Source organism: Cynoglossus semilaevis, chromosome 20 (genome assembly GCF_000523025.1).
Source record: "Cynoglossus semilaevis isolate Cse_v1.0 chromosome 20, Cse_v1.0, whole genome shotgun sequence".
Classification (NCBI taxonomy): Eukaryota; Metazoa; Chordata; class Actinopteri; order Pleuronectiformes; family Cynoglossidae; genus Cynoglossus; species Cynoglossus semilaevis.
This window is the reverse complement of record NC_024326.1, coordinates 5782393-5807380: the sequence shown is the minus strand read 5'-3', so window position 1 is coordinate 5807380 and position 24988 is coordinate 5782393. Positions and strand designations below refer to the sequence as shown.

The window sequence follows — 24988 nt, the reverse complement described above, 5'->3', positions numbered from 1 at the left end:
TGAAAGAAGGATTTTTTTTTTTTTTTTTTTTTTTAAAAGAGTGGGCAGTTACTGTGCAGATCTCAGCAGGTTGAAGACGGTGAATATAACGCATACAGTATAGAGCGAAGGCTGTTTAACAAAATTCCATTTTCCCCCTCAAATTACAAATTACACCAAAATGTCCGTCTACTTCAACTATAACTACTAGTACTACTAATCTTTTTTCTTTCTTTTTGTTTGTTTTTAAATTCAGAGACGATTATTCACCAATGATGAAAAACCTACGGGCTGTTTCGACACATCTGTATTGATGTTTTCATATTTGTCTAAAGTTGAAATTGTTTGGTTCTTTAATAATAATAATAATAATAATCATAAAAAAATAGATCAGCTGGACCTCAATTGAATAAACTGATCATCAAACCTAGGGCTGCCTCCAAAATGCATCTTCCCTGGTGAGGTGGCTCATACATTTCCGACCCGAGGGAAGAGCCAGCCCCATTTTTTTTTTTTTTTTTTTTTTTAAGCGCTTCCTTTACAACCTGACCTTGGATAACTTACTGAATGGCTATAAAGTGTGTGAAGATTCTTTGTCATAAAGCTTGACAAGGTCAGTTACCGTTACTATTACTATTAATGTTGTGTTTCGTCGTCAAGTCCAAGGATAGATTCATAAAAGCAAAGAATTTGGTTGGATCGCAGTGATACAAGGAGGTCGAAAACCCTGATTCAGCGCACATTCTCCAGAACACTCATTAGCCCGGCTATTCTGAAATACACATTTATTACCCTGTAACCAAACGTGTCTTTTGAATTGATGCCGCTAAGACTGAGCGAAGGCGTCTTTTGTTTCGCTAACCCTAACCCTTTTTAATGGTAATGGTAACCTTGTTCTTTTATAATCTCAATGCAGAAGCATAATCACAATTCAATCCGATTATGTAATTTGGACGAGTTTGTCTGGCTGGATTACAGAGCTGAAGTTTGCCCTTTAAAATATGTATTTCTTCAATATTTTGTCTAGCCAAAAAAAAAAAAAAAAAAAAAAAAAAAAAAACACAAGAAAGAAAGCTGTAAAGTTCAAATGCAAATACTGAAATGAAATGGATACCTTGGAGGAGAGGATCTTGAAGTTGCTTTGTTCAGGGTTGATGGGATGCAGTAGGTCGAGGTGAAAGATGAAGTCCTCCCCTGACGCTAACTGAATGATAGCGTTGAGCTGAGGAAATAAAAAAATTACTTGTCACTTTTGCCACAAATTATCTTTCATATTTTCCTAAAAGAACAATGAAAAGACACAACATAATCGAAACGTATCTAAAAATTCATTCGTCAACTTTTAACCAGGTTTTGTTTATTATGATTTACCAAAAATAATTCTGTGGCCGATCCTGGATCGTGCATGTGTTTCATCTATAAACAACAAACAACCAGGCTCTTTGGAGGGTGAATTATACATATACAATGTCGGGTCTGTATAATATTGGAATCCAAATATCGGCATCACCCGAGTAAACACCTTCTTTGACGTGCACATACAAACATGACTTAATAAAAACACTGAAATTTGTACCTCTCTTTCTGTGAATTTGACAGATACGCCATCCTTGGGTACATTTTTTGCCATGAGCGTGACGATAACTTGAGATTCTGTTTGGTACCAATCATGTCTGTGAGAGAAAAAAAAAATGAAACAATTATAAGTAATTTAAAAAAAAAAAGTTATCTTTTATTCAGCTCACATTTAGAAAAGAAAAAGATACAGGCAAAGGTACACACTTACTTTACAAGTGGAGCTGCTGGCGTTTGCTGGTTCATGTAGTTTTCGAAAAAGAAATTCAAAACATTTAGTTAGGGTGCTGGATGAAACAAACAAACAAAAAAAAACAACACACACAAATTGTACAGAAAAACAACAAGCATTTTGGGTAAAAAAAAATCCCTTTCTTCAAAGCAGAAACATGCAAAGATGTGGCTCTGTCCAATGATGTTGAAAGTAACATTGCCCCCAAGTGGCCGTATAGTGGAACTTACCTTGTCGACGCAGTTTTGTGTCTGATCTGAACAAAGAGAACAAAACTTGGCGTAAGAGATTGGAATATTTTTCTTTTATAACACATCTCACAAGGCTGGAATGTTCATCAAATCAGGGGAAACAAAGTTCTTTGGAAAAAAACATTCTTTCTGCCAACTATAAAATTACAAGATTTTTGAATACACATGCTTTGACAGTTGAGCGAAACAGCAACGCTGTACTTTCAAGCTCCTTTTAAATTGGCCGTATAAAAAAAAAAAAAAAAAAAAAAATTATATACAGATAGATATGTATAATTTATACAAAATCATACCCTATTAATCCCAAAGGGTTAATACTTTTACAAAGTAGTTTTAATTGCCTACATAAAAAGCAGTTCTATTTTAAACATTATTTCTGAAAGTATATAAGACACAATAACTCGAGAACTGGCACATCTTTAAATTTTCAACTCTTTATACATCGAACAGCTTTAAAGTTCAACCTGTTAATATAATTTAAAATTAACGTTGCACAAAAAAAAAGGTCTTTTTTGTTGTTTTGTAAGCTGGTTGCCCGACGCAATTATCTTGATCAAGGCCACGTTTTGGTTTGTGAAATTTTATTAAATTCATGGTGAAAGATTTTAGTTTGTAACACACTTCCTTTATCAACCCACCGGGGAGAAAAGGCTCCTATTAATTAAGTGTCCTACAATTATACCCAAAAAAAAAAAAGTCAAGCTTACCTCCCATCATCTCTTCACATCGCTTGATCCAAATCTCATAGGATTTGTCTGAATCTGGGAAAATAAAAAAAAAAAGCAATCATTTACATTTGACTCTGTAAATCAGAAATAATTGAACAATTTCGATGAAACTTTTATGAGCATTTTCTAAATGAAGAAATGTAGTCAGTTAAATATACTTTTTGTGTTACAAAAAAATTATCAAATGCTGCAAATTGTTTGTTACGGTTGAAGTTTTATGGCAGTTGGTTACGTTACTATAGAGCACAGAGAGTGAAAAGGGAAAAAAAAAAAAAAAGGATTCATTTTGAGCGCAGCGCGCACACAGACAGACGCCTGCACCTGTAATGGCCGCTTTGTGAACTATCAGCTATTGATTTAATTCTTGATTTAAAGACATAAATCATGTACCGGTATAAACCAGTTTTTAAAAAGTAGGCAACAAAGGTTGCCTACTTTTTATAGTGGGTCTGTGAGGGGCGTTCCAATGGAATATGGCATGCTGGACATAAAGTGTACCACTGCTGTAATGCTTGGATGATAACAAGCTTCCGGTCACTAGGGGGCAGCAACTCATACAGTGGTTTGTACAGATAAAAAATATACATGTTATCAGGTTCGCAACAGTATTTCAATTCGCAGTGGTGTGGGTCAGGGAGATTGTGAAAAGGTAGTGATATTGGTACCTTTATAGAAAACTTTTGATCGATACCCAGTCCTACGGAGGGCGAAATCTAACAATAGTTCAGAATATCGATTCGTACGTCCAAATTTCGATTTCTTCTTTTTTTTTTAAAGAACGAACGACAAGTGGAACCTGCACTCCAAATTATATAATTTATTTAAATTATCATTGTACTTCTGCCTTTTCCCTGCAATACCAACGTGTCCCCAACAGATGGCGTATAAAAGGCTAAAAGCCTTTTGGCCTTTATGCACAATTTAGCACTTTTCCGGAATGTACTAGAAACTGCTGTTTAATTTAAAAAAAACAAACAAACAAACGTGTGCATACATTAAAATTTAAACATTGATACACATGCATTTCTTATTGTTTAAACACATGTACATGTTTATTGAACTTAAATTTAAAAGATAGTAACAAATAGGACTAAAGCTGTCTCACCAGTAAAAAAAGAAAAAAATAGCTTGTACTCACCGTCAAGTTGTTGGCCCTGAGTGAAGGCCGCGTGTGCTGACTCAAAGTGGTTTAAGTAATATTCCGCTATTCTGCAAAGGATACAGAGGAACGTGCTTTACACAGTGGGATGAATTTGTTTACACGACAAAGTTATTTATCCTACTGACGATAGTTCAGTTCAAATCGTAGAAACAAACTAATTTGTTCCGAATGGAGTACTAACCCTGTTCTCATAAAAGCAAGGGGAAGGCTTGTGTTTAGTTGGTGAGCTTTTTTGGCATCTTCAACTGCGCCTGTAATAGAGAAGGGAAAAAAAAAAGAAAAACAATAAAGAATGCAAAAAAAAAACCTTAAGTTTTAAGCATGCTATCCAACATTTAAAGGCTAAAAGGTAACATAGTACACTTTTAATTGAATTTTCTATATTTCTATATACATTGCTGGGGCCAGCTCTATGTTATTCAACGACAGAGCATATACAGTAGCGTGGACTTACTGCTGTAGTTTTTAAGGAGTATGTGGGCAAAAGCTCGCTGGCACAGCCACGCAGCATTGTCGGCATCTTCTTGCAAAGCTTCATTTAGCGCCTTACGGAAAAACAGACGACATTAACAAATACAGAAACAACAACAACAACAACACCGAACAATATATACTAATAAGATATATAATAATATATAAAATTAGGTTGAAATTCTGACAGCTATTATGGATATATATATATTAAAAAAATCTTTGACTTAACAGTCAAAACAAAAACAGCCCAGACCGGGTAGGAAACTGCGTGTCAACAATAAAAAAAAAAATTGCAAAATTAAATTAAAACAAAATTAAATTTTAAATTACAAAAGTATCCTTACATTCGTCGTTATCTACAGTCTATTACAATTTATTTGAAATGTGAATGGTGCTATAAAAGGTAGGAACACGCAACTGGAATGTAGCTAGGTTTTACAGAGGCTGGAAACGGAAGCTAACTTTACATGGGTAGTTACAATGTCAAAAACAGTACTAACTGCGATAAAATATCGACATAACTAATATAAACATATAGGAGCAGACGGGTAGTTAAACACGTAGACTCTTAAACGATAAACGGGAGAAATAGCAGCAAAAAAAAAAGGGGTTGAAATAGCTAGTGGTCGTAGTATGTAATATTAGCTAAATGCTGTATTTACCTCTAGAGCTTTCTGTGGATCCTCGTCAATGAAGCTGTCCGGGAAACTGCTAAACGCAAAGCAGAAGACGAGCCGTTAAACTCCCGAATTGACGTGGATATGAATGTGCGGTTATTGATAATACTTGCCGTTTCGATGCCATGTGTTTAACTATGGGTGTAAGCCTTATTGTGAAGTCAGGGGGGGAAAGTTCTAGATGTGGAGACAGACAGGTGAAAACTGCAATAGCCTTCCCGACAACATCCGACCACACTGGGTGCACGGACTTACGGTGCGCCCCCTGTAGGCTCGGAAGAGTAACTTCAACGGAACATAAGAAAAGTGACAACAAGCTAAAGCTAAGCTAAATTTAAATGGAGTTTCTTTAAAGAATATTGTATTTGGGCGCAAGAGACAAAATGCCTGGTCCAAATAAAGACAATGGTAATTCTGGTGTCATAAGAAATATTAATAATAATAATAGTGAGAAAGTAATAACATTTAATGTATAATATTAAAATACATGTGTACCAAATGTGTACATTGTTGTAAATTAAATTTAAAAAGATACTTTTAAGTATTAATCTATATTTTACTGTTGGTTATAGGGGGGTTTAAGCCAATCAAAGCATTCATACATTGTAAAGAGATAATACTGTGAGTGTAAATGGTTATTTGTCTCCATACATGTGGACCTGTGATTAAATGAATATGGTTTTAAAGTGTTTTCTATATAAAAAAAAACCCCACAACATCTACTTTAACCTTTACCATAACTTATCTTAAGAACTGCATATGTAGATCATGGGTTTGATTGGCCAAGGAATAATGGTAAAAACCAATTTTCTGTAATAAATAAAAAATCACATCTGCTTTAACCTTTACCATAACTTATCTTAAGAACTGCATATGTAGATCACGGGTTTGATTGGCCAAGGAATAATGGTAAAAACCAATTTTCTGTAACTTCACTACTTATTTAAAAGTATTGTGCTTTGATTTATTATGGTGATATTTACATGTAATATTGCTTTTTTTTTCTACAGTAATGAAAGTAGAAAATTTTGATTTATGGTGATATTTACATGTAATATTACTTTTTTTTCTACAGTAATGAAAGTAGAATATTTCATGCACGGATTTGTTTGGGCTTCACTTGATACAGAGAGAAGTAGCCATTAAATTACAAAGAGCCGTAGAAAATTAAAACCAAACCTCATTAGAAGGTAGAACTGCATCTGTATCCGCGCTGAAGATAAACAATAGCCCAATCGGGTTAGCATGGCTTTGGACTGAGTGCAGATGTTGGATTTTCCACAGAAAACTTCACAGTAAGAAAATACAACTGATGATGTAATTTAGTTTAATTTAGATAATTGATCATTACCTTTTTAAAGAGCTCGGGGATAAAAAAAAAAAACTAAACAAAAAAAGCAACAAACAATAATGAAGTAAGGTCAAATGTCCGAAACACACACCTGTTTGAGACAAGCTTACAAATTAGTGAACGGACAGACACGGTCTGGCAAAGCAAACTGAGAGGAATGTCAAAATAATCTTTTTTTTTTTTTTTTTTTAATGAAGTGAAAGAAGCTTTGCATAGAGGGTTGTCTTTGGAATGGTGAAAGGTAATATTCGAAACATTTCGACATCAAGTTCAGCACCACATACTTTCGTATGTGGAGATAGACACACTGGTATTTTTTTTTTTTTTGACTTCACCTTTTGTGTTGAGAGGCTTACTCGAGATCAACACATGAAAGGAAAAAAAACAGAAAAAAAAAAACAAATTGCATTCATTTTAAAGAAGTACATAACCTTTTCCGGTTGCATAGATCGGGATCAGTGCAACAAAACCTGAGGGAATCGAAAATCGAAACAAGGCACAGAAATCGAGCACTTTTACAAAAAAAAAAAAAAAAAAAAAAAAAAATTTTTTTTTAAAAATTACAGTATTGATACACACTTCACAGACGTGTGATTCAGAAGTCCATATTAGCACGCGTACTGCATGCGTGCTACTAAACAAAATATACAAACACGCGTCAATACCTAAAAAGCGACGTATCGATCTCATTGCTGATTGTCAAACAAGGCAGGGACTCGGGGGGGGGACGGAATAAAGCCATCGACAGAAGCTGAAGCAGCAGTGCCAAAGCCCTTACTCTATACACAACAGTGATCCTTTGTTTTCAACAATATAAACAAAATTCTATATATATATATATAAAAAAAAATACATGTATAACAATAATAATAATAATAATATGGAATGTTTTCCCTTAACCACACATGTAAAAGTAATAGTTAGAGAAGAAAGGTTCATTAAAGAACTTCAGGCACTTCAGGAAATAAAACGTACAGCAGGGGGCAGGAGGGAGCATACTTTAGTGCAATAAGGCAGAAGAGTGAATCAGCATGTGAAAACAATGAGGGGGGAAAAAAATAAAAATAAAAAAAGGAAAAGGCAGGACATTTCATCAGGTCATTTGCCCCCCGTGTTGTCAGAGGTCAAGTGCAGCAGGTGTGAAGCTGTGGATTCTAGTGCATGTCTTTGGTGCCATTTATCTTTAATAGATAAAATTTAAAAAAAAAAAAAAAAAAAAAAATTCTAGCAGGCTGTGACAGTCGATATGTGAAACTTTTAGCATTTAGACTCCGGCACAACTGATTTCCTCTGAACACAGGTTCAAAAGTTCTAACCTAATCCATGACACTAGACCTATTGCGACCTACTGCATTATAAACCTTTATTTTTATTTTCAGAGATCGTGGTTTTTTTTTTTTTGTCGATGTCCATAAACGGCGTGTTAAGTGTCTAACTGATAACGATGTACAGCGTACGAGTAAGAGTGGTGTACAGAAACTTAAAGTGCTACGGTTGTGAAAGTGAAAGTTTGAGGGGGGAAAAAAAAAAAAAAAAAAAATTGTCGTGTGACTTATTTAATGTAAAACGGACAGTAAAGCACAGGCATGGGCAAGCTTTTTTGGCTCGCGGGCCAACAATTGGTCCTAAAATTGAACAGGAGGGGCCCCCGGGGGGTCGGGGTCAGGAGCAGATAGATGAAGCGTTCGTGTGAACTAAGATAAATGACATGTAAAAAGGCTCGAATGCTAAAATGTTTTTTTTTTACCATTTTATAAGCCATGTATTGGGGAAATGTGGGTACTGCATGGGGGAAAAGGGCAGAAGTATAATGATAATATAAATAAATTATACAATTTGGACAAGTTTGGTGGGCCACATCAGCCCCCCCCCCGCCCCCCCGAGCCTTAGTTTGCCCATGGCTGGTATAGCATGAAGTGGGACACGCGCGCAAGAGTGGGCAACAAGCGGGATTGGCCGTGGTACGAACAGTGCAGTGCAGCTCTATAACTGGTTTTGTGTCAGTGGAGTGTACTGTGTTTTAATGATCGGAGGTCCTACTGGTCAGATCCACTGAAAGGCACTGGCTGAGGGTGGGGGGGGGGTCTTCTCAGCCCCCCTTGTTGTGACTCATTTAGTGTGAGCATTGCCACCTTCTGCAGCTTGTTGCTCACATAGACTCCCCAGCAACTGAGCAGTTTTAAAGACGGAAGCGTGACCCGCGGGCTGCAGGGACTGGACCTTCTCCAGGTTCTGGAGAGTCCGCAACATCTCGGCAGAGACGATGGGCAGGTGCTGCTCCTGGATCAGGCTGGTGGCGGACGAGCGCAGGATGGCGTCGCGCTGACCAGGAGCCCTGGTGGCCGGCCTGATCCGCTGGTTGACGTGGACTTGGACGGAGTTCACAGACGACGTCTTCTTCCGCGGAGGAGATGGATCCTCGTCCTCCATGGACTGGTCGATGGAGGATATCGTTCCCTCGTCGGAATCGTCGCTCGCGCCTTCGTCACTGCCGCTATTCTCTTTGTGATTAATTTCTTCTTCTTCATTTTCTTCTTTGGAGCTGCCACTGTCGGTGATATAAACCATGTTTTTTGGCAGAGAGGTGAACTGGTAAACCAGACGCTGACCCTCCACTTTATTCAGTATTCCTCTCTGGTAGTAGTACCTATATGAACAGACCACAGTCAACAGATGAAAAACTACAAAACTGTACCTGTATAGCCGTAACATAACTACTGTGATATATATATTTATATATATGTGAGCAAATATATTTTGGTCTAAATAACATGGTCCCTTTCTTAGTATTTTTAGTCATGATAAATTGTATTTTTTAAATTTTTTTTTTTGGGGATTATATTTATGATATGAAGGTATCCTTTTATTATTTTAATCCTATTTTGTTGTATTCTTTATTTTAATTCATTTTATTTATTTAAGAGATTCTGGAAGCGTACCGCACAGCTGATTGGTTGAAGTTGTTGTGTTTACTTAAATATTATTTTACTTCCAGTTTTTTTAGGGTAAGGTTCAACAAGAAGTTAAAGGAAAATATAAAAAAAATGCCACATTTTCTGTTCATTACCTCGAATCACAGTCAATAAGTAATCATATAAATTATCGTGTCATCATCTCAATATTTGCCAAAATAATCGTGATGATGATTTCTTTTTTTTCCCCTAACTGAGCAAAAAAAACAAAACAAAAAAACGTACAAACAACATGCTTTAAAATGATGGCGCTAGTTACCTGAGTGCTCTCCCCATTGTTTCATAATTCATATCTGGCTTGTTTTTGTGTTTTCCCCAGAGTCTAGCCACTGCTTTGGAATTTACTAGCTTGAAAATGCCCTCATGCGGATTGGTCCATTTGATGTAGCGGGGGCAAACCTGTCGATCCTGTAGCAACTCCATGAGGAACTGCCACAAGTACAGAGTCGTTCCTCCTGTGAGAACAAAAAAAAAGATATTATGGAAAAAGCAAAAGCAAAAAAAAAAAAAAGACAAGATATTATGGAAAAAGCAAAAGCAAAAAAAATGTTGTTTGTCATGTTAACGTCGCAGATTTTAAATTTAATATTTTGGAATGTACGTTAAGAAACTCATGCCCGTGTCATAAATTAGATCAATTTATGGTCATCTGTCCCTGAATGTGGCCCTGTATAAACCAGCAAAGTGTCTTTTTTGGAAATGGTTTAATACCTTTGTTGTACTTGTCCTTTTTAACTGTAATGTCTGGGGTGGGAGACTCTGCTCTTCGAAGTCGGGACTTTCGACCTGAGTAGACAAACAAATATATATATATATATACATATACATAAACATAACATACATGTATATTAGGTCTGCAACCGTAGTATATGTCCTGAACAGTTTGGTACAGATCGTTCAGTACAAATAGACTTGTTTTTTTTTTTTAGGCCCAAATTGTTTAACAAACTTTATATATTTTTAAAAAACAAAATATTTTGCACTGCTCCTACATGAGATGAGGAGTTTCATTAATATATAACAGCACAGTTACCTGTTGATGTTGATGAAATACTTGTGTATGTATGTATGTTTATCTTGATTTTAGATTATTACAAAAGGTTCCCTCTTGCTATTAGTGACTGGAAAAATATGCCATATTTAAATATATATACACATATATCAGTCCTGCCTCAGCCCGCACTCCAAATATACACGCTGAGAACGGCTGTCTGATTTTACCTGTATTTCTTGTGCTGTGCTATTTCTTTTATTAGTAAATATATACATATATATATATATGTGTATATATATATATATGTGTATATATATATGTGTGTATATATGTGTATATATATATATGTCAGATAAATTGCCAGCTCACGAAACACAAAGTCACTCACTTCTCTTTTTGGACTGCACCTGCACTGGCTTCTCTTCTTCGTGGAATGAGTGCCACAGCGACTGGTCAACAGATCCCACAATCTCCTTTGTTGACACAGATACCTGGGTAACCGGAGCAGTGACGACATCAGCCAGTGATGGTAGCAAACCTGGGATATGGAGGGGAGGGGAGGGGAACGGGAGGGTGTGGTATGGTTTATTTTACAACATGGCTAGAGTCAAACACTTTTTGGGTGTGGTATGGTTTATTTCACAACATGGCTAGAGTCAAACACTTGTTTTTGTTTAAATAAAAACAACAAAACCAAGAGTGAGGTTTTACTCGGAAATCTCTCCGCTAACGTGCAGCGTTAGGAGTGGCTGTTGTTGTTTTTCTCGCGCGTGTGTGTGCGTGTGTTCACTTACAGTAGTGCTGTTCCAGGGAGAGGACCTCGGAACAGTCCATGTTAAGAAGCGAGTCGGCAGCAACAAGTGTCTCCATGGTCTCCTCCTCGCTATCGCACAGCTCCACTGCAGACAACAGACAAGGGACGCTGTGAATAAACGCAGTTTAGACACACGGGCAACACGAACGTCATGGACGGATTTCAAAGAGACGTCTAAGACGTAAAGATGAGTTGAACCAAATTATAAGGCTTTTCGGGTAATATTTACCGAATGTTGGCACATTCAGGCAAGTCCGCGCTGGCCGCGTTTTTTTTTTTTGTTTTTTCATAACGAACAATCAATCGTGAATAATAGCTGTGATTTCAACATTGATAAAAAAAAAAATAAATGGAATTATCATTTCGGCCATAATCGTGCAGCCCTACTACAGATGCAGCCACACTGAGTGTGAATGTTGGGGGTTTTTTTTGGGTGATTACCATGATGGGTGTGGTTAAAGGGATGGCCTGTGGGTGGTGTAATCAATGAAGATCTGATAAGTAATGCCCCTAAGCTGCCTGTCTGCCTGGATACAAGCTTAACTGCCCCTTTGTCCACAGGGAGGAGCGAACAGAACCTTAAGTACGTTGTGTTCGCTGTTCTCGTCAGTCTTATATACAGTAGCTCTACAACTTTGCACAATGTAATAAGAAGCAATTGATTAAGCATCCCCTACACTACAATATACAGTATGACGACAAACCTTTTTTTTTTTTTTTTTTTCTACACTACAATATACAGTATGATGACAAACCTTTTTTTTTTTTACTTTTTATATTGTTAAAATCCAGACTCCCCCAAACAAAATTATGTCTGATAAATTCACTTTGTGGATTCAAGTTACAAAAACCACAAAATGGAATAATATTATTCCACGAGGGTATAGCATGATGATTTGAGTGCGCTCCCGAATACATAGCAATGTCTCATTTCCCGACATTATATATTTCACTGACAATTCCCGTTGCTGTTTAGCCTATGTTTGCGTCGCTGCAAAAAGTATATCAAGAAAGGGTTTCCAATAGACATAAGTGTACCACTGCTGTAATTCTTGAGTGATAACAAGCCTCCAGTCACTAGGTGGCAGCAAACTTACACAGTGGTTTGTACAGATAATAGAGAGATAGATGTACTTTTATTGATCCCAGGCTGGGAAAATGTAAAATTAAAAATATAGGTTATTATATACAGGTTCTCAATAGTATTTCAATTCACATGGGTGAGGGTTTGGGGGGGCGTGAAAATATTTTGTGTGTGTATTTGTCAGAAAATAAGCCAAACAAATACAAACTCATAGCCCTTATTCCACTTCACATATATAACATTAAAATGAAATATCAGAAATATCCTTATTTTTGAAGGGAAAAGCACAGGTTTTTTTTCAATGACGATAACATTCAAATTAAACAGCAATTGGGCAAGAAGACAAGCTCATTAGAGCATTGAGTTAAAGAAATGGTGGAAAAACTAAAATAGTGGCAAAAACTGGCAGCTTCATTAAATGGTACGCACAAAACGTCAGTGTCAACATCCAAGTTTTCGGGACAGAAACTTTTAGGCAGAGTGGCTTAGAAAAAGCCATATCTGAGACTGGTCAATAAAAGGAAGAGATAGATCTTAACCCCAGTGAGTTGTTGTGGAAGCAACTTGACTGTTTGGTAATGGAGTTTTAATGGGGAAAAAAAACCCCAAAATGTTACAGGTGACCCCAAGCTTTTGACGGGTAGTGTATGAGGCTTCCACTGGAAATTAGCAGCTGTGCTTGGCATTTGGATTCTACATAGCACAACCAGCCATTATTATATATATATATATATATTTCTTAAAAACAAACAAACAAAAAACTCACACTGAATACTAATATATATGGCGTATCGCCATGTAACAAAAATATATCAAGATATATATATTTGGACCATATTGCCCAGCCATAAAAACACTAAATACCTAAAAGCTAACAAATATTATTGGCATATTTGAAAATGAATTTAAACGTGTGCAACAGCCGGGCTATATCGTCTGTCCTTGGCAGGAAACAGTAAAATAGGTCCAATGTGATTATAATTTAATTAATATTTGTGCATTTAATTAATGTCTCGAGCAATACAGCCACCTTTTACTCTATTTTTTTTTATCTTATTTTGATATTATCTGAATATCCAGTTTAACTAAATGTCTGCGGCGTTTGCTAATTAACGTCTGTCTGCTGGCTAAAAGCTGTTAGCACTCTTTACACCCTTGACAACGCCAATAAAAACACACAAAGAGCCAATAAAAAAACTGCCCGGGCTCCTATCAATGACAGCGCATATACCGCAGCTGAACCAATAACTTGTTGTCACTACGTAGCACTTTTTAAAACACACAGTGCTCCGCATTTGAGCTAAACGCTACTTTATCGCTGCTACCATCGACGTTAGCAACACTGAGCTCTCTGCAATGCCCCGCATTCAAACTAGCCCAAAGAGCGAGAACAGGAAGAAGCGAAGGACAAAACAGTTGTAAAGTGGAACGGAACTTACTCTTTTAGTCCCTGCACCGGTGACCTGGTTAAAACATGTGCGCCGTGAACTACGCGTAGCCCGTCTACATGCTTACGCAGTTCACGAAATGTCACAACATGTGAATGTTTTGTTTCACTTCCTGTATGTTGCCGAGAGTGAACATGTGCGACAACGGGCACTTGCCACGCATGCGCAGACCCAAGTCAATATTACCGCCGTTGGAAAACAAGCTGTACGTATTTGAGTTGTGTAAACGGTTTATAACGGGTGTTAGAAAATAGCTAAAATATTCGGGCAATTTAAAGATAAGCAAAAAAAAAAAAAATAACGCATTTACATTAAATTAGGTTTGCAAGTACACCTGCTAACTGTTAATAGCGCGTGCGTATGTGTGTGTGGTTGCGCATGGGGCTGACCTTTAAGCACCTGCTGCTGATCCTCCTCTCTCCGTGGCTGTCTACACACCAGACCCGCATAAGAGAGCAGGTGTTGGTCAGGTACTTGCTCCACAATCACCCCGGGGAAATCTGTGTTACATCCTAACTGAAATATACACATACACAAACATAATATTACACGGGTTATGAATGAAATCTTCCTAGCTAGTTAACCTGAAGTTAACCTAAAGTCCTACTTTGTGTTTTCTTAAATATGTGTCTCAATTCATGTTCCACAGCCATCCGTAGCTCTAACAGAGTGCAGAGGTGATTGGCTGGATTTTTGACATCAAGGAAGTTAGACCAAAATGACCACCGCTGGCCGACAAATGGCACGCCGCGGCAAACATGTAGCTGCTAATGACTTTATTCGTAATCTTAGTAACACGTTAAAAAAAAGTGTAATTCAATACGAGTTAATTACCGTTCTGCAGTGTGAAACTAGTACAGCATATAATTCTGCATCGCAAGGACATGGCAAAATACAAAAGATACCGATGTCAATTGTAGTTTCATCACATTCATTTACTCTATTACAGTGTAGAATCAAACCTACTTGTAGTCTCAAGACACGGCACTTACTCACCTGCTGTGACATGTTAAAATGGTCACTGGCAAAGTCAAAGAACAGCTCTGACTGCTGTAACATTTTTTTTTTTGTTTTATTCCAGATCTTCAACTCTTATCTCGATGCAAACTGCATAACAGCCGACGGCAGCTACGGTGTGTCGTTTTTTTTTTCCCCCGTCGTCTCTCTCTCTTCCGTATGAATCTACAAGACGGCCGGCATGTTTGCATGCAGTGGAGGAGTGGTGTGAGTTCACTAATTGACCAGAAGAGACACACAGGAGGCGTCACAGGAAACCCATGCTAGCTGCCTCTGCCGTGACTGCCGATGAGGAAGTGGGGAGAAGGGGAGGGGGGGGGGGGGGGGGGGCGGCTGATAATATCGTCCTGTGGTCTGACAGTACCCGCCTGAGATGAGAAACAAGAGCAAATGTGCATGAGGTGAGGCAGACACGGCGTCACACCTGTAGCATAGTATCGTATAGTTTTACCCTTCAAATAAACATTGCAACATCCGAACAGAAGACAAGAACCTAGTAGCCCGCATCTTTCACAGATCTCTTTTTTTTTTTTGCCTCTTCTAAAAGAGGCAAAACCAACAACAGGAAGGAAGTGTGTGCACAGTATTGTGTACCTCTTTGTGAATCTTTCACTTTGCGTGCGTGTGCGTGTGAGACAGATGTATGAGTAGGGGAGGAGGCTGATGTACTAAAAACATTATGACTTTTCCCGCCCGTGTTTTCTATCCAGATCTAAAGCCGAATGTGTCTCTTTAATGAGATTGATGCGATTATTTAGTTATACGTATATAACTAAATACACATCAACTATGTATGGATATATTGTTTTATATATTGCAATCTACACGTGGTTAATTTTCTTCCTCTCTTAACAGTATTTTTTTTTTTTTAATTTTATTGTTATTTTTGATAACTTTTATTATTTCTCTCCCCTATTAGCAACCTTCAAAAAAAAAAAAAAATTCAAGATAATTCTAAGATGCCTCTTGGAATTTTTTTTAAAATTTTTTTTTTAATTTTTAATTTTTTAATTTTTTAATTTATTGTTTTATTTTTTTAAATACATTTTATCTTGTTTTATATGTTCTTTTTTTTTACACTTTTTTTCTCTCTTTTCTGTTCCTTCTCTGCTAGTGTGCTACGTTATAACTTTTAGCGTAACTTTTGGCCTTTTTCTCGTGTACCTGCTTGCGTAATGTTTTCGCCGCTAAATTACAATTACGCCGACCATAATTGCATCACTTTCGCACTTGCTGGACAACATAGATAGAGACGTATCGTACCGATATAAATAAATGCATATATTCCACCTTTACAAAATGAACAAGGACACCTGTGATGTCAACTGGAATTATTTATGAGTCCAAAATCCTCCCCCTAAAGTTTAAGCTTGCCATGGCTGTAAAAAAAAAAATCTTTCAGAACAATGTGTGCGCGTGTGTGTGTGAGTGAGTTGTGTTTGTCAAATACACGATGCGACTCGGTTATCACACAGGAAGCACAGCTCAGTTAGGAGGTACCATTTCCTGCGTTTATGTGCCAAACCGCTGCCAACAACTCTACCAGCAATATCCCCGACAATTTCTTTACTTCCTGCCATGTGAAGTGTGTGCATGTTTGTGCGGTCGGGTCACGTTGGTGGTTCATTTAAAAGACAAAACGAAGACTATATAACTCGCTGGTCCAGTTTATTTTAAGATCAGCTTTTTGCTGATACGGAACTGCCGATCGCTATCACGTTGCGACCCAAGAGCTGTCCGAAACTGTCGGCAGCCATTTTTCTCTCACTGCTCTCAACCGTAGACATGTTTACGTGAAGCGGTTTTCAGTCGAACTCGAACTCCCCACCCCCCCGCAGAAGAGGTGGGAGCTGCAGACAAACGTGTGTGTAAGGAATGGAGATGTGATCGACGTTTTATTTATTTTATTTTTATTTTTTTTTCAATTTGCAGAAAAGAGCAAAATGGCTCTAACGCTATCATCTGCATATAAATGTTTTGAGTTCGATTGACCACAGAAAGTAGCGTTTGTTTCGAAAAAAATCGCATGGTTCACAATGTCAAACACATTTCAAGAGAACCAAAAACCGACTACCTCCAACGCCACCGTAGAATTTATGTGAAATAAATCATTTCTGTGAAAGGTTGTTCTGTTGATTTCATTAATTTTGCGCATTAAAATTCCGTATTTTCCGGGACTATAAGTCGCACCTTTTTTACATCCTTTGACCAGGTTTGTGACTTACACTCAGATGCAACTTATATATTAAAAAAATATATAATTTCGCGTTTGTTATTTTTACACCGACAGCCACTAGAGGGCACTCTAGGCTTGTGTACCGGTATCTGCTACTCTTGTACCACTGAAAATGTACCTCTTCATATTTTTTTTACACTGACAGCCACAAGAGGGCACTCTAAGCTTGTGTACCGGTATCTGCTACTCCTGTACCACTGAAAATTTAAGTTGGTTATTTTTTACACTGACAGCCGCTAGAGGGCGCTCTCTCTCTCTCTTCCTCATACACACGCACTCTCACCAAGCCTCCTCATTCCCCTCCCCCCCATTCCCTTAACTGTTAACTCCATCATAACACATGAACACGGAACATTACGGACGATAAGCAAGTCTTCAGTCACTAGATGGCAGCATTGTAGCTTATTTTATTAATCTGTTTTAACAGCCAGGGGAGTGTATGAAGAATGCCGATGCCACTCTTACAGTGGTTCGTACAGATAAATAAATACGTATTACCAGGTGCTCAATAGTATTCCAATTCTGTCCCCTAGGGGGCGGCAGAAAATAGTAAATTGAGAAACCCTGTTTTAACCCATCGCCAATGTGCAACTGTTGCCTTTCCCCTGCAGCGTGTACTGTAGCTGTTTCCATAGAACCCTACCAGGGTTGTTGCCTTTCCCTGCAGCATGTACTGTAGCTGTTTCCATAGAACCCTGCCTGACTCTATGGTCTCTTTGTTCACCGGTTTAGTAGTCCCGTGGACTCGTCTCTACGGCCTTGGCATCTGTAGAATCCGAGTTTGTGAAGTGGATGCCAGGCCTCTGAGGACACCGATAAGGCCCCGTAACAGTCACGCTCACTAAATCACGTGCATGTGTGTGTGTGTGTTTGAGTGTGTGTGTGTGTGTGTGTGTGTGAACTAGGGTCGGTGGATAAGACCAAGGTAGGTGAAGAGAAGGCAAGTAAGAAGCTGCCTTTTTTTTTTTTTTGGTCGGTGGTCTGGGTAATCTTAAATTGACATTGTAAAATGTAAAATATCTAAGAAACTTGTAGAGAAGTATTTTCAAAAATAACGCCCGAAAGAAATAAAGCACTTTTGGAATGCTGTAGATTAGAGCTTTTTTACCGTATTTTCCGCACTATAAGTCGCACTTATTTCAACCATTAGCCAAGTTTCTGACGTATACCGAGGTGCGACATATATAAATTTAAAAAAATATATATATAATTTCACCTTTGTTATTTTCACACTGACAGACCACTAGAGGGCACTCTAGTCTCGTGTACCAGTATCTGCTACTCCTGTACCACTGAAAATTTACGTTTGTTATTTTCCCACTGACAGCCGCTAGAGGGCACTCTAGCTGGCTGGTCCAACTTATACTCCGGAGCTTATATACTTATATATGTTGGGTTTTTTTTTTTTTTTTCTTTTTTATTATGCATTTTCTGGCTGGTGCAACTTATAATCCCAAAAATGCGGTAAAAAAAAGTAGACTTTAAAGACAAAAACAATTATCAATTGGAGTGTAACATACAATTTCCGTACACTTTTCAGGCATTATTAGTGAATCACAAAAAGGGAGAGGCCGTGCTGATAAATGTCATATAGCATGCTAATTTACGCTAACATTCAATCGCGTTCTGTGAGCTGATCCTAAAAATCTTCATTGACGATTTATTGTTCATTTTTTGGGCTTTTGATAGTTAAAAACATACAAGTTTTTCAGTGATGCAACCTGTATGTTTTTGGAAACGTCTGAAGACGTTTACCTCCCAGAAAACCATTTTCAAACAGCGCAATATATGATAACATTTCAAAATGTCTCTGCCCTCTTCCTTTATCTGTCACTCAAACATGCGCAAACACACAATTTTTCTTTTCAAACCGTGTCATGCAGTGCTGCACGACGCCTGCTGGCGGTCCCCGGCGACGTGTGCCCTGGTTATCGTCTGTGTTCTTACACTTAAGAATGGCAGGTTTTTCAAAAGAAAAGTCAAAGTAAAAGGCTTACCTTTTGTTTTTACGATATGTGCCTGCATGTAGCAGAACCGCCTGGATGATCAAACACACAAAACAAAATCGCCGTCATCCCAAATACAGAAGCTTTATCTGCTTTTTCGCAGACCTCACCTCAAACCTTGATTTTTTTTTTTGTGTGTGTGTGTGTTCACTTTCAGTTCTTGTCACTTGTTCCCTGCTTCCTCTTGTCCTTTTTTTTTTTTTTTTCCAGGGCACTGCCCCCTCTCTCAGATCTGATTGGATACCTATGTTGTGAGTCAAGGTAACCCATAGAGACCATTGTCAGCGAGGAGCAAAAGTAAACACGGGTGTATTTGCAATGTAAAGCAGAGAGAGGACATGCAACCTGTGTATATGGGTGGACATAGAGCAGGTACTGTGTTTGACGATCTGATTAAAGAGCGCACCGTGTAAACAGAATCGCTCCGAGCGACAGCACACACATCACGATATGGTGATTATCTGAATACAAAGTCAGGCCCTTGGGCAAAAAAAGTGGCACGAGGACAAGTTCTCTTTTGCTTCTTTGGGACTGATTGTCTCCACTTTTGGACCAAATGGCATGCTGTCACCACAATATTTCCAACAATTAGTCATGGTATGGAAATGTTGGTGCATTTGCTTTTCGGAAAGAAAAGGACATTATATATTTGGTACCCGCGTTCAAGACGTTGAGAGATTGACTTTTAGTATATTTTCCCCCATAAATTCATTCCTGATTCATCTGGAAATGATTTGAATTTTTTTTTTTTAAAAATGGAATGAATACAATACTGCACAGAGATGACAACATTCTTTAATTTTACATTACAAATTTAACTATCTGATAAAACAAAAATGTTTTTTTTTTTTTTCATACATATACCATCAAACACAGGAGTGAAATACAGCTTGATAAACGGATACAACAATATGGCTGACAAATGTTTACAGATAAGGGCATTAAGTTAAACACATGTGCTTTGTCAAGCCCACGATGCCCTCTAGTGGCAAACCTACGCACCAACACCCTGGATAAGAAAAAAAAAAATCCAAACACTAAATGATGATCATTTGGTGATTAGCATTTAATAATATATATATATCAATGTTAAAATATTTAGCCCCCGTAATTATTATAATAAGTCAGCTCTACTGCCACCTAGTGACCGGAGGTCTGTTTATCGTTCAAGCATGAATAAAGACAGTACAGTATACTGAATGTCCCCTCTGACACCCCCATATAAGAGGTTACTTATATACTAAAATATATCATTTCACGTTCACATTTCTTCACACTGACAGCAATACAGCTAGCTGTGAGTCTTGCTAACGCCTGATGTTAAAATACTGTCAAACTGCTGAAATTGTTGACCTAGCGTATTAGCTTTTGGCTAATTCTTGGATACGACTGAGCTATCATCATTGATAACTAACTAGCTCCTAAGCTATTTCTGGCCTAGGATTTAGTTGTTTTTTCGTCACAACTTTAAGCTATTATTTCTCAGTTAGCTATTTCATTTTAGATTTAACCTTTTTTGGGGGGTCTACTGTTTGCTCACCTTTATCTGACTCTCAGCTACTGTGTAGCGATACTTTTATTTCTCGTACCGTATTTAATGCTAATGCTAGTTACGGTTTTTTAAAACACATTGAAGCAAAGAAGCCGATTGTTCTATTGAGAAATATTGCGATTCTGAACTTGTTTTCACAGAGATCCAAGGCTGGAAAGGACAAAAAAGGCAGATGAGCAGATGATTTAAGGGTGAAGGGAGATCAGAGAACACAGAAGTCTTTTGACTGCTAATGTGACATGCATGATACTGGTTTAGGGCCCTTAAGCAGTGTGTGTGTGTGTGTGTGTGTGTGTGGTTACTATAAAAGATCACAGTGACGGCCTCTGTTAACGGTATCACATGGCGCTGCCTGCAGTTACACTTGAAGCAAAACCACACGGACAGTAACACACCGGCTACACAAAGGCACACTCACATAGTCAGACACACGGTCACATGTGCCCCATGCATAAATGGTTATAAGTGTGTATCTGTACAGAAAACACTAACAACGTTGACTTTTTCTTTTTTCCTATAAAGAAAACAACCCATCGGACTCTCTGTTTTTATTCTTCTTTTTTTTTTTTTTCACTCATTACAAATACAAAACCTACCTTTAACCCTTTCATGCATGACGGTCACTTCAGTGGACAGCTATTAAAATGTCATTTGTGGATTCTCAGGCGTCCACTGTAGAGGCTTACATGCAACACTGCCATCAAAACCTATTCTTATCGTAGACAATGGCATTTTAATAGCTGTCCACCGTAGTGACCGTCATGCATGAAAGGGTTAATCATACCAACTTTAGGTCAGGTCATGGTAATATGCCGCCACTTCAAGTGGTCCATTATTAAAGAGTATAATACTATACATGAAAGTTCCTGTAGCCAGTAACCAACATCAGTAGTCCAGTAACTAGTTACAATAAAAATAAAAAAAAATTTAAATTCAAAGTAAGTGAGCAGCACATTCCTTAAACATGCGCAACGCAACGCAATAATATTGCCGGAGAAAACCAAGGCGCGACGCAATAATATTGCCGGAGAAAACCAACGCTTTGGCGTCTTTTTTTACAACGATCCCGTCCGAGTGTCCACTTCAGCAGTTTATCTAAATAAGCAAGCAAGCAAAAAAGTTCGCAAGCTCAGAACCGCGAAGAGTCGGTAGAGAACTGATTTTTTTTTCCCGCTCGGCAACAGCAGAAAGACATACAAGCTTTTACGGCGGTTGAGGCAAAAAAAATATTCAGTTAAGAGTAACAGATAAATGCAGATAGGGGACAAGCAACCTATCAGAGGACTTCTGGCACCAAAGCAACAGTCGGTTGGCAGGCGGCGAGTATCTGCTGCGTGGATAACAACTGTGACCCGAGAAAAAGTGCTTTGTGAAGCGCACGGTGTGTTCCCGGTGGGAAATTCGGCGTAGTTTCGTCGTCTCTGCCGCAAAAGAATGGTCTTCTTTTCAGACAGCTGTGCTTGAGAAATCTTCCTTGTTGTCTTTGCCTCCTCAGGCCGTGCTCGATTTGTTGGTCATGCGGGAGTTGCTCTGGTCCGAGGCTCGGTCGTTGACTTTCAACTTGAGGCACGACGGTTTCTCATCCATCAGCATCTCGGGTGGGAGGCACCAGCAGCACAAGCATGACTAAAGTGCGGGGAGGAAAAAAAAAAAAAAAAAAACGGACTTCAAAACATTGTACGGCGACATCTGGACGAACAGAAAAAAAAAAAGTTTTCTCCCACCTCTAGGAATACAACTCAAATTGATCAACTATAGGCTAGCTATTTCCAAAAAAAGTCTCAAGTCTTTGCACTCAAGTCCGAGTCAAGTCTCAAGTCAAGACAGGCAAAGTCCGAGTCGAGTCCAAGTCAAGACTGAAAAATTGTCAAGTCAAGTCCCGAGTCCTTACGTCTCTGTTTCGAGTCCTATTAAAAACAAAATAACAATATATTCACACAGATCACTTTGGGTGTTTGGAGAAAGCATCGAGTCATGTCGAGTCAAAGGGGCTCGAGTCCAAGTGAAGTCACGAGTCATTGATGTTTAAAGTCCAAGTCGAGTTGCAAGTCTCTTTACGTCTTGTCAAGTCGAGTCTAAAGTCTAAATCAAATCGACTTGGACTCGAGTCTGACTCGAGTCCAAGTCGCGCGACTCGAGTCCGCACCTCTGCTGCGGGCTTACCCTGAAGCAGTTCTTGAAGCGCTTGCTGACCATATAGAGAGCGATGGGGTTGATGCAGGAGTTTATAGACGCCATATTGATGCCAATGTAGTCCAACACCAAGAAGAAACTGCAGAGGGGTAAAACAGACATGGGCGTGAAAAAATGACCAAATAATCGGAAAATACTTTTCACTAGTCACTAGTATGTGCTAAAGCAGGCATGGGCAAACTAAGGCCTCCCGGGGGCCCCGGATGCGGTCCGTCCAGCTTTTTAATCCGTCCCGCCGAACATTTCCAAAATGATATGATTTATTTATATAATCATTATACTTCTACCTTTTCCCTGCAATACACACGTTCCCCCAGCAGGTGGCGTGGAAAAATGCTAAAAGCATTTTAGCAATTTAGCCTTTATGCATGACTTTTACATCATGTCATTTATCTTAGTTCACACGAACGCTCCATCTATCTGCCCACCCCCGAGTCAACATTTATGCACCACGACTGATGTCCTTCCGTACCTGAGCAGTTCACAGCGGTTGGGATCCTTCTCGTCGTAAATGGTCAGCTTAAGGATCCTGCTGAGATGAAGAGGCAACCAGCAGAGGGCGAAGACCAGAACCAGGCAGAAAACTGTTTTGGCCACCTCTCTCCTCTATAAACAAACACAAACACATACGATACATGTAGCTAAATGTGGTGAAAATATCACAAAAAAATTGCCTTCAAATTTGCTACTGAAAAATCGTATTTATACCTGTTTTATGTGATCACTGAGCGCGATCTGGACTCCGTTCTTCTTCCTCAGCATCTCACAGGTCATCAGAGTGTAAAAGATAGCAGTGCAGGCCAGCGGCAAGCAGAAATACGCACCGAATAGCCACCAGTCCTTGGCTAATTTATAGAACTGAAGACGAGAAAAAACGTAGAGAAATTGGTATTAATAAGCTAAGAGTTTTTTTTTTTTCCGAGTGGGTACATTTACTTTAAAATCATAATTTCTTCTTGGTAAATATGCGTTTTTTTTTTTTGTTTTTTTTTGCTTACGTACTTTCAACGTTTAATGCTATAATATTTTGGCTAAATTAGCTTAGCATTAAGCCAGTTAGGGTTCTCAATTAGTACCTGTCGTGCCTCCCCCTTGGGGACAGAAATGTTTTCCTGATAACGTGTATATTTTTTTTATCTGTACAAACCACTGTATGAGTTGCCGCCACCTAGTGGCTGGAGGCTTGTTATCATTCAAGCATTACAGCAGTGGTACACTTATGTCCAGCGTGCCATATTCCATTGGAACGCCCCTCCTGCCCCCTGCTGGCACCTCAGCGCATCCCAAAAAAAAATGGGATGAAGTCTTAGGCCAAACGTAATATTTATTGAAGATTTGACGACAATTGTGCATGTTTTCCCTTCCTTTCCCTCTCTTTTCTCAGATATGTACTGTGGTAGTGAGATATGCTATGACATATGCTATTTTAAAGATATGTCGTGTCGAATTTTTTTCCATATGGAAACACTGGAAATACTTTAGTTTTGTGTAAACATTGTACCTGGAACGACCAAAGCTTAATACCATAAACGTAGCACATACGCTGCTAATACTACAAATTCTGCCAGTAGCACGCCTCTGAAGCAGAGATCAGCCAATCCTGGATGCGATACCCAGAGGAACCACAAGGGGGCAGCCTGTTAACAGCATATATGTTGCTAACACTCTATCTATCTATCTTTTGATTCACTGACAGCCACTAGAGGGCACTCTAGGTTTGTGTACCAGTATCTGCTACAATCTGCTGGAAGTCCTACGTTTTTTAATCCTTTGCCTGGTGCGACTAATACTCCAGGGCAACTCTAGTACACATTTGATATGATCTCGAGGGGCCAAATATAATTACATTGCGGGCCAGATTCGGCCCCCGGGCCTTGAGTTTGATACTTATTTTTTCACTGTGTTATTCATATAACATTACGCCACATTTAAAGAAAGGTAAAACTGTTGCTGTATAAAGGTTGGTATCAGGAGCAGAAGGGAAATCGGGGTCAACTACAAATCCACAACTGGCACGAGCCTCAGCAGATTCACATATCGATCAAAAAGACAGATTCGTGCAGCTGCGTCCTAATTGTGTCCAGAGGTCAACCCCCGTCAAATTCTGCAAAACCAGCCTCATTCTGGTGAAAGTGAACTGCGGTATTCCGGATATTTTAACCATCTGTCTGTTTGCACATTTTTTTTTTTTTTTTTTTTTTAAGTCCTAATTTTTTGCGCCAACATTCACATCGGACTCTGCA

General features: G+C 38.6%; 3 protein-coding genes across 5 annotated transcripts in view; all 3 read right to left on the bottom strand.

Annotated features, from left to right (window-relative positions):
* The window catches only part of sugt1 (SGT1 homolog, MIS12 kinetochore complex assembly cochaperone), an 8319-nt gene extending 2985 nt beyond the window's left edge, over nt 1-5334 (bottom strand). Inside the window, exons 1-10 of one of the 2 annotated variants that reach the window (XM_025052396.1) lie at nt 5192-5334; nt 5064-5112; nt 4382-4472; nt 4109-4178; nt 3904-3974; nt 2745-2798; nt 2017-2042; nt 1766-1791; nt 1556-1652; nt 1094-1201 (exon numbers count right to left, since the gene is read on the bottom strand). In XM_025052396.1, the coding sequence (XP_024908164.1) occupies nt 1094-1201; nt 1556-1652; nt 1766-1791; nt 2017-2042; nt 2745-2798; nt 3904-3974; nt 4109-4178; nt 4382-4472; nt 5064-5112; nt 5192-5205 (606 nt within the window). In that variant the 5' untranslated portion in view covers nt 5206-5334. The remainder of the gene's footprint in view (nt 1-1093; nt 1202-1555; nt 1653-1765; nt 1792-2016; nt 2043-2744; nt 2799-3903; nt 3975-4108; nt 4179-4381; nt 4473-5063; nt 5113-5191) is intronic. The other variant, XM_025052397.1, reaches the window with a different exon arrangement.
* A 2888-nt stretch (nt 5335-8222) lies between these two features.
* Nucleotides 8223-14930, bottom strand: LOC103396244 (ETS-related transcription factor Elf-1-like). Of its 2 annotated transcripts, XM_008334255.3 has the most exons (7): nt 14738-14930; nt 14131-14257; nt 11190-11294; nt 10784-10933; nt 10113-10187; nt 9661-9856; nt 8223-9076 (listed from the first exon to the last, which is right to left on the bottom strand). In XM_008334255.3, the coding sequence occupies exons 1-7, from the start codon at nt 14798-14800 to the stop codon at nt 8539-8541; spliced, it is 1254 nt and encodes a 417-aa protein (XP_008332477.1). In that variant the 5' UTR covers nt 14801-14930; the 3' UTR covers nt 8223-8538. The 2 variants fall into 2 exon arrangements, with proteins under 2 accessions (XP_008332477.1, XP_008332478.1); XM_008334256.3 differs by lacking the exons at nt 14131-14257; nt 14738-14930 and adding an exon at nt 13733-13909.
* Nucleotides 14931-21561: 6631 nt separating this feature from the next.
* LOC103396245 (endothelin receptor type B-like) lies at nt 21562-23719 on the bottom strand. Its single transcript, XM_025066102.1, has 4 exons — nt 23454-23719; nt 23218-23351; nt 22716-22824; nt 21562-22178 (listed from the first exon to the last, which is right to left on the bottom strand). Exons 1-4 carry the CDS (start codon nt 23517-23519, stop codon nt 22044-22046), a joined length of 444 nt encoding a protein of 147 aa, XP_024921870.1. The 5' UTR covers nt 23520-23719; the 3' UTR covers nt 21562-22043.
* Nucleotides 23720-24988: the final 1269 nt, after the last annotated feature.